The sequence below is a fragment of the Amblyomma americanum genome, chromosome 2, assembly GCF_052857255.1.
Source record: "Amblyomma americanum isolate KBUSLIRL-KWMA chromosome 2, ASM5285725v1, whole genome shotgun sequence".
NCBI classification, from domain to species: Eukaryota; Metazoa; Arthropoda; class Arachnida; order Ixodida; family Ixodidae; genus Amblyomma; species Amblyomma americanum.
In genome coordinates, this window is record NC_135498.1 from 12,820,326 (window position 1) to 12,829,882 (window position 9,557).

The 9,557-nt window shown below is 48.0% G+C and overlaps 1 protein-coding gene across 1 annotated transcript; it reads left to right on the forward strand.

Annotated features, from left to right (window-relative positions):
* The first annotated feature begins 333 nt into the window (after positions 1-333).
* LOC144119536 (uncharacterized) lies at positions 334-8,985 on the forward strand. The gene is made up of 3 exons (XM_077652122.1): positions 334-371; positions 8,592-8,676; positions 8,818-8,985. Exons 1-3 carry the CDS (start codon positions 334-336, stop codon positions 8,983-8,985), a joined length of 291 nt encoding a protein of 96 aa, XP_077508248.1.
* Positions 8,986-9,557: the final 572 nt, after the last annotated feature.

Genomic DNA, 9,557 nt, shown 5'->3' on the forward strand with positions numbered 1-9,557 from the left:
GAAAAAAAAGGAAATTGATTATTTGCAAGCAAATGGGATTGTAGGTTCAGGCAGGTAAAAAAGAAAATCGAAAAAAGTCTGCGATGTGCTCTTGTACGCAGCTGGTTGATTTGCGTCTGTTTTGTTTAGATGCATTCGTCATTTGTGGACCGGCGTGTGTTGATAGCTTTGAACGGTTGGTGGCGACAGCGGTGCTTCTCCGTATGGGCTCCGTGCGCTGGTATGGTGGCGCCAGCAGCAATCACATCGCCAGCGCCGCCTCGCGGCACTCGCGGCGTTACCGGACGCTCAGTCACGGCCGGTCTCTCGAGGGGAGAGCCCGCGCTCTCCTCGATGCTGGCCGTGGTGGGCCTGCGTCTTCCTCCATGCCGGTGCGTTAGCGTCAGCCCGGCCGCATAGCAGACGAGCACTGACCGCGATGCTATTCTAAGTCAACGCCTGCTTCTCTGCGGATTTCAAGGCATTGAAAGCCTTGGCGTCACCGCTGGTACGTTTAGTTTCAATTGCTTTCAGGTTGTGCTGATCACCGATGCCGAGCAGCCATGATTGTGTTGCAGTCCCGACGGCACTGCAATATTTGGCAGCGCAATTGACCTTATTGAGATTAATTAAGTATCTTTACAGTTTGAGAAACAAGTCTCTGATTGACTCAGATAATGAAATCAGCTATGTAATTTAGACCCACTGTGACATCCACTATGTGAATGGTCGGCTAGAATTGCGAAAAACGCACTTTCTACGCATATAAGATTATAATGCTCCACATCCTGCACGATCGTCACTGCTTTACTTTGTGTATTCCCCTCAGAGAAGCATAGCTCTAAGCATACAAAAATACGGTGGGTTTCTTGCTAAGTATCTTCTACAGTTAGAGGACTTTCATTTCAGGGATTTCGTGAAGGCACCAATTACATGAATTATTTCGGTCGTATTTTTTTTGGTAAATACTTAACTCTAGAAAGGCCGCCGCGGTGGCTCAGCGGTTATGGTGCTCAGCTGGTGACCTAAATGACTCGGGTTCGATCCTGGTTGCGGCGGTCGCATTTCGATGAAGGCATAATCCTAGAGGCCCGCGTAGTCCGCGATGTCAGTGCACGTTGAAAAAACCCAAGTGGTTAAAATAATTTGGAACCTCCTACTATTGCGCCTCTTATAGTCTGAGTTGCATTGGGACGATAAACTTCATTAAAATCAAAATATTAATTCCAGAATTTAAGGGCTTAGCGATGTGGTGAAATCCAAGAAATTTATATAGGGAAATTTGAACCACTCTCTATTTTCCTTTTCCCTCGTCCAGAACAGGATTTGAGATCTCAGAAAAGTAACAAATAAGGAAACAAAATTTTAAACCACTGTAGGAAATAAAATGATTCAAATAAATACACAAAACCTGAGGTGAAACAATGTGAAAACAACATAAGTATACTCAGAAGTACGACGTCGCTCCCACAGCACACACAAGCACCAAAAAAAACTAGAAACAAAATTGACTCGCTGAACCACAGATGAGCATAACAAACGAAGACTCAAACTTAAGATGCTAGCTCCAAAAACTTCACCGTAGACCATTTCCTGTGACTGACTGGGCGCATTCCTTCCCTCTACATAAAGACCTAAAGCAACTCCTACCAATGATGACACGTTCAAAACACCCTAGTCAGTGTCAACCCTTTCCCAGTTCACACTCATCAATTTAATTCCACAGTGTACTCATTTCCAGCAGACCCTCTGTGCGTGAGCGAGCATGCCTGATGTCCAAAGAAAGTGTTAAAATATTGTTACGGGGAAATACTATTTACATTTATTTACAAGTGCTGGGGGTTAGAATAAAAAGTTCCTAGCAGGGAGCACCAACACGAACCGCGAGCTGCATTAACCTCCTCTTCTTCGTTCGTCCTTTCACGCGACAGGCCACTTCGTCTTCCACTGCCACTTCATCGTAACAATATATTCGGTACCTTTTGCTGCAGGGTTTTTATAGCTGTTGTGACATTGTTAAACAGAGCAGTAGGTCGAGCACCCATAATTATCCAAGTTTGTTTTCGCCTTCGAACGAAACACCTCACCGCTCGCCTCGCTCACTGCAAACTGAACCAGAGAGCTGCGTCGGCTGCGTCCGCCTTTCGCCACCGCTGTTAACCAGGTGGCGCCAATTGCGCGCACCAAACTGCAGCGCACGGAGCCTATATAAAGATCCCTCAAGTGTGCAGTAAATTTCAGTTGAAGTCCGGTGTTCGTGTTGTCTTCTGCCTTCGTCCTTGTCTCTTTCACTGGTACCATGTTCCATAATAATGCAAACAACCAACTAGCCGAGCTGTCTACCCTTAGTAAGGCCTATCTATAGGGCGCCGTCTCTCACAGACTGTCATCATGCCCAGCAAGGTACGCACACACTGGCGGCAAAACGCGCGCGGCACGCCGCCGGGGGGGAGCCGCGTGCCGCGAAACCTGCCGCGGCGGCGGGTTGATCTGCCGCGCAGAGGATGGGTTGAGGAGGCATTTTCGGCGGCTTGGCGCGTGCCGCGGGGCGTGGAGACCAATGAGGGGTGCCCGGCTTAGTCACGTGGGGAGCGTCTGTGTCGCCACCTCTTGGCTCCTAGCAAAGTTACCTTCCAGAGGTGGTGACAGAGCCGCGCGCGCTCCTCCACAAGCCACCAACAGGAACCTCGACCGCTTTGGCATGAAAGGAGCTTTGCGCGGCGGCGCAAAGCTCCTCCGCCGATGTGACCGTGCCATTCGCGCCGCGAATAGTGCCGCCAGCGATTTGCCGCGCGTTTTTCCGCCAGTGTGTTCGTACCTGTAGACCGACGGACGCAGACTCTCCCACAAAGCGCGTCTCTCGCCTGTCCCTTCCCCAGGAGCGGTCATTCTTTCTGTCTGCAGAATGCCTTGTTGAACGCGCCTCAAACTGTCAACGAGCACCACAAAAGACATCCCAAGCTTTGAGCAGCGTTGCCTCCGACATGGAACAAAAGTCAGGCCCGTTTCACATGCATGCGACTGGACCGAAAATATTCGGTGAGTCGGTGTAGCCGCAGTGCGATTTTCGGTCACTGCTTTCACATGCAACACCGACACACCGAATTCGGTTGGAGCGACACACAGGGTTGCTTGATGCATGCATAGGCAACCGTTGATTAATTGCAATATTAAAACAGCAGGGTGTGTGTCGACGTTGTTATTTTTCTGCGTGTTTTTAGTTATGACAAAACCTTTCACATGTTTTAATGGAATAAATGATTTTGTATTAATCAACAATTACGTTGCTGCGCTGCTTGAAACTGCCGAGACGTGCCGGCGGCGGTGGCACGTGACCACACGTTAAGATGTTCCCCATTGGTCAGTCGCAGAGCGAACAAACCGACGCTGCGACTGAATTCCAACCGGGTGGAACTCGATCGCAAGCCGTCTGCGACTAGACCGACGGCCCTCCCCAGTCGCATACCGACAGAATTCGCAGTGTCGCAGGCGAAAATCGCATGCATGTGAAACGGGCCTCACGCGACGCGTGCGGATTATGATGGTTCCTCGTCGCTGCACGCGTGCGCCCACCTGGCGGCAAGAATGTGCACAATGACATGCGAGCCAGGACTGGTCTCAGAGAGGGGAGGGGGGAGAGCGAAAAAAAGCGCAGCTCCCCTCGAGACCAGCCAGGGGGTAATGGACCAGCCGCGTGCGAGCCGACCTAACGTGTACACCACTGGAGGGGTTTGCCCTTTCCGGTATTCTCGAAATCCTCTGCTGTCCGGCTCCCATTATCGGGCTGGGTAAGGAATGTGACTCACCCCTTCTCTGCCGCTGTGCAGTGGCCAGAAAAAAAAGAAAATGGGCATTCCTTTTCCGCAAACCGAAACGGGAAACATTGAATAGCGCCGCGAACTTCACTGTGACTATATATTTTCTTAGCCTTTTCGAAAACATTCGACTCGGGAGCAGGACGAATTTTTCTTTAAGTACTAAATTTCTGAGAAAGCTGTATACCTTTCCTTTGCAGGGGTATGGCTGCGTTCGGCTGGATGAAATGAGTAATTGCACCCCTTATTACAACTCCAGTTTTACACAGGTGTCTTCAGGAGTCCGGAAAGGTTCAGTTCTTGGACTTTGACTGTTCCTAATTTACATTAATGATCTCCCCTTCCTTGTGAACTATCATATTAAGCTATTCGGTGATGTTTGCGTCAATTTTAAAGAAATAACGAACGCTAACGAGATTGCTTTACTTCAATCTGACCTTACCCCTATAAAACTGGTGCAAGGAGCAGTTAATGCAGCGGAATAATAACAAATGCAAAGCCATGCATATATCCAGAGAAGCTTCCACCCCAACAGCATAACGAGCCCATATAAACACTAATCGGGTGCTAGGATACTTACACCACAACTTTTGTGATGTTCCTTCTGATTTGAAACTGTTGCTATATAAAACATTAATATGATCTAAACCTGAGTATGCTACACCGGTATGGGACCATAATCCAAAATAACTGAGTACGCTTTATTCTTGCTAACTGCTACCACACAGCGAGCACATTTACTGCCTCCCATCACAGAAATCGCGTATGAAAGAGTTCCGTATTGCCCTTTTCCACAAGTTGCACTATCATCCCGCTCTATACGTGGTTACCTCATCCTTGAGCCAATCTATGTTAACTCATCGCACTGGTCAGCTTCACAATGTCGGCATTGTGTCACACCGCACTAAATGCTTCTCCCAATTATTCCTGCCGCGAACCTCACGCGGCTGGAACCACTTTGCGGCAGAAATTGTTGGCACTAATAATTATGAGCTGTTCCGCGAATCATTAGCTAACGTTATATGATCAGGCACTAATACGGAGCTTCAGAGCTTATAGCAGAATCGACTATTGTCGATGAAGGTCCGCACAGAAAATAAAAGAGGCAGAAAAAACGCATCAAGTTTCACGACTGGGAGTCGAATCCATGGCGGCGCGAACAAATTAGCTTCAAAAGCCGCTGCACGAGACCACTATAGGCTATCGCCGCTTTTTTTAAACATGATATTTATTACAGTGAAGCAATGTTCCATGTACATGAACTGTGTACAAACCACGAAGAAAGCAATAGCAAATCAACACAATGCATAATACGACACACCTAAAAAATCAAGAACCAGAAAAGAGGCGACGCAGGGCACAGCACTGTTACATCGTAATACGACAGACCTAAGCAACAACATACTAGAAACAAGGTAATGAACAACACAACACTAGGTGTGGTTGCCACTCTGATTCAAATTCAGTCTGGGCATACAATTCCTTTAGCTGAAAAATCATTCTGCTCCAGTAGGTTTCTTGTAGCCTTTATAGCGAGACATTGCCCGTTAGAACATGGTTAGAAAAAACGCCATTTTGGTTACCATGGTTAATTGCCACCTTTGTGATACTCCAGAAATGACTGAGCTTTGTTTCATCGATTGCAACGATGCTGTTCACTTCTGAGATATCTTGCAACGGATATTGAAAAAAAAAGAGACGTAATTTCACAGCGCACTTTGTGCGCTATCCCACTGCACTGCCATTTGTTGGTGAACCTTTAAACATGTTCTTTCTGACTGGGCTACACAGCCTCTGGAAAACGAGCATGATGGAACGACATTGTGAACTAGGCTCTCGCCCCAGCCGAACACGCCTAGTGGTAAGCTGCACCATACACTCATGCTGTGCATTGCAGAGTGTCTTCATGTTCCATCTGCTCCGTCCGTCGTCATTGCCCGCTCATTGTCGTCTTCTAGTTAGCATAAAATCCAAGCTTTCGCACTGATTCGGACCCGCCGCGGTGGCTCAGTGGTGGCTCATGAGCGAATTTTAATGTGTTTACGTAACCCCAAGTGCGGGTGACGTAGTTTTAGCATCTGTGTTGTGTTGTTCGCGTGGATTGGTTTGTAAATGACGTGCTGAAGTCGGCAATAAAGAAAAAAAGCGGTATCTCAGTGGTTATGGCGCTCGACTACTGATCCGGATTCCCGGGTTTGTACCCGACCACGGCGGCTGCGTTTTTATGGAGGCAAAACGCTAAGGAGCCCTTTGTGCTGTGCGATGTCAGTGCACGTTAAAGATCCCCACGTGGTCGAAATTATTCCGGAGCCCTCCACATCAACACCTCTTTCTTCCTTTCTTCTTTCACTCCCTCCTTAATCCCTTCCCTTACGAAGCGGTTCAGGTGTCCAACGATATATGAGACAGATACTGCGCGATTTCCTTTCCCCCAAAACCAATTCTTATTATTATTACCACTGATTCGAGTGTAGTGAACAGTCTCTGTAGTGTTTCTCTTTTTCAATTTGCGGGGGTGATTAATTAGAGATTAATAGTGTAATTATTTTCTCGTCTAAAAATAATTGATAAGAAAGCAGAATAAAAAATGATGGTCGGTTTGCGGAACTATAGGCAAAATGCGAATTATGTTCGCTAGCAGTTTGGTTTGCACTTCGGTTCCAGTTTTGAGATCCAGTGCGCACAGATAGCAGGATAGCAATATCGAGTTAATGTCCACGTATACACCATTCCCTCCACTACGTATACACCATTCCCTCCACTACAATCATAGATCCCTGGCAGCCCTCCAGCCACTCCTGGCGGAGTGTTGCAGTGGTCATGCGATGCGCAGCTGCCGCTCTATGGCAGGTGCTACCATCGACGAGACTTGGGTTGCTACCCAGATTGCTCTCTGCGAGCAGCCTCTCGCGATTAATTGAGCTGCCTGCTGGGGATGGCTTGCTTCAGTGCCGTAACGTTCGATGGAGCTAGTTCTTTACGCCCGCAGAGAAAAAAAAAGTCTGCGTGCCCTAATGGATAAGATCACAAGAATGCAGGTTCGAGTCGTGTCACGAACGAGCAGTTTTACTTTTTTTTTCAACAGTGAAAGCTGTAATAGCTTTGTACAAACCATTTAGAAGAAGCAATTTAGAGGGTATAACGGCGGCTGTCTAACGCGTAACGCGTTTTCACAGGCGCGATAACTGTCTTAGCTTTACATCAGCCATTTGGGTTACAACGGCAGCAGTGGGTGCGTTCCAGTACTCCCAAGTAAATGTTTACTTAGATGGCTTGACGGATAGCCGCCATTGTGAGACGCGTTTCAACTCTCACGAAGCCGTCCAAGAACACTGCTTCGCCGAAGTCAACATCGATGCAGGCTAACTTGCACTCTAAAGATGGTGGAGCAGCTGGTTTGGTTTATTTTATGGGGGTTTAACGTCGCAAAGAGACTCAGGCTATGAGGGACGCCGTAGTGAAGGGCTCCGGAAATTTCGACCACCTGGGTTCTTTAACGTGCACTGACATCGCACAGTACACGAGCCTCTAGAATTTCGCCTTCATTGAAGATCGACCGCCGTGGCCGGGATGAAACCCGCGCCTTTCGGGCCAGCAGCCGAGCGCCATAACCATGGAGTCACCGCGGCGGGTTCAGCGGAGCAGCTGGACCAGTCGCGTGTGGAGCGGAGCGAGCCGTGTTCTTCGCGGGCACCGGAGCACGGAGACGCATCATCTTTTAAGTGTGAGTTTTTCCGTTATGCTAATTTTTATAAGAACTAGTAGCCAATAAAGCAGTCTTTGTGGACCTACGATTGCCATAGCCGCGCACGTGTGTGAACCGCGCGGGAGGAAATCGTGACGGTGAGATCTCTGCTCAAGCAATAGCAATGAACGCTGTTGGTGCGTTTATAATCTGACGATCCAAGCTGTTTTGCACGTTTTGTTCCGCACTAGATCAAAAAGTTGGTTTCTGTGGTTTGCACCTCCCTATCCCTCGGGGGTCCACAGCGGACGCCTTTAAGGGCACGCATCCATGTTTTTTCTGCTACTGTATGGTAGCCTTATCGAACTCTTTTTGGTTGCAGCCTCAGAAGAAAAAACAAAGCGGCTCATCGCGAAGCGGTTTGAATCGGAGACCCTGTTCACGGGGAAGCGGAATTCTTCTAAACAAGCCTGGCTGTAAGTGGTGCGACAAAAAGCAAGCGTGTGTGCGTCCCATGACTACAGTCCTGTAGTAGGCAAAAATACTTTGCTCCGAGCAATGAATCTGATGTATGCATGTTCATTCTTTGTACATCGCTTCTTTTCTCGGGCGTTTTCTGTTGTTCAGGTAGTGTTTTTTGCCTTTTCGTTTGCTGCAAAGCCCCCGCCTGCGTGCGCGAAAGCTGCGACTCGCAGTGTGTAGTAAATAAATACACGCCTTCCTCCAGCAGCACAGCGCATAAACTCTACCGCTCACTTGCGATAGTATATGCATACGAGTTCACTTAGTGAGGGTGATGTGGCCACATATGATAGGTACTTGACAGAGGAATATCCTAGCTGTTCCATTATTCATTTAAGAAAGACACAGGAACGAAAAAAAAACGAACACACTCGTAGTGAAGGAACGGAATAGCGCTCGTCCTCCTCCCTCACTTCGTCCGTGTTCGCATTTTTACGCTCCTTTGTCTTTACTGAATATGCACCAACACACCTAGCAACAAGTACTTGCCATTATTTAGTCCATGGGGCAGCAAAGCCTGAACCTCAACTGTTGTCGGAATTGCCGTGTTTTGTGTTAGAAACATCTACCTGTGAACATTTGTTTCTTAGTCGAATCATTCAGGAGCTTGAGCTTTGGGGTGCCACACCAGAGCAGTGCAGAAAAAAGTGGCTCAATTTGCTGAGCAAATACAAGGCAAGTTGGACCACGACCTGGTATATCACGTGATATGCTTATGCAAACTGTGCATGTACCTTTCTCATGGCGCGATAATCCAGATGTTAAGGACTATTGTCGTCATTAATAAGCTTAATGTTCGAGGCTTTTTGCTTCCAGGAGCTCAAGAATCCCCCGACTGGGGTGGGCAGTGAGGATGGGGATCTCGACTGGCCATACTTCCAGCTGCTTGACGACGGCATGAGCGGCCGGCCGATTATAAGTCCACCGCGCCTCATTGCATCGGCCCAAGGCGGCAGTGCTGCTGATGGCAGTGCTGCTGAATGACCGGCTGGAGGGGTGGTTTGTAGCTAACAGCAGTATTTGCATGGTCGAGCTGTCCTGTTTTCTTTTCTCCATTGCACTGCATTCTTACTTAGCCTACCTCTTCAAACCTTGGGAATTTCTGCACGCCACATCAAAGCCTGCAACCTGGGAATGTCTCCAGTGCTCATCCAAGCTCTGATGAAACGCCTGCACTGGCCATCACCAGTCTGGCTGCCTCTTCTGAACTTTCTTAAAGTTTGTGGCTTCTTTTCTTGTGTTATGCCAATGATCCTGAGCCACCACGTGAGGAGCGACGAAGAAAAAAGGCGCCGTCAATCTGCTGATGTTGCAGAACGTCTGCTGGAAAACATGGAGCGGCAGACGGATATATAAAAAATGTACGACTTTTTCATGTCGAAACATTCTTGATATGTTTATATAATGTAATATTCTGTCACATGGAGAAGGACTTTGCACTTGTGAAAGAGAGGACGACAACCCTCTTTTCTGTTGCACAAGTGCAAAGTCCTTTACGTGAACAAATGTCAAATTACGCGAGAAAAATTTGAGGCTTTGGAGATAGCGCGAGCTGG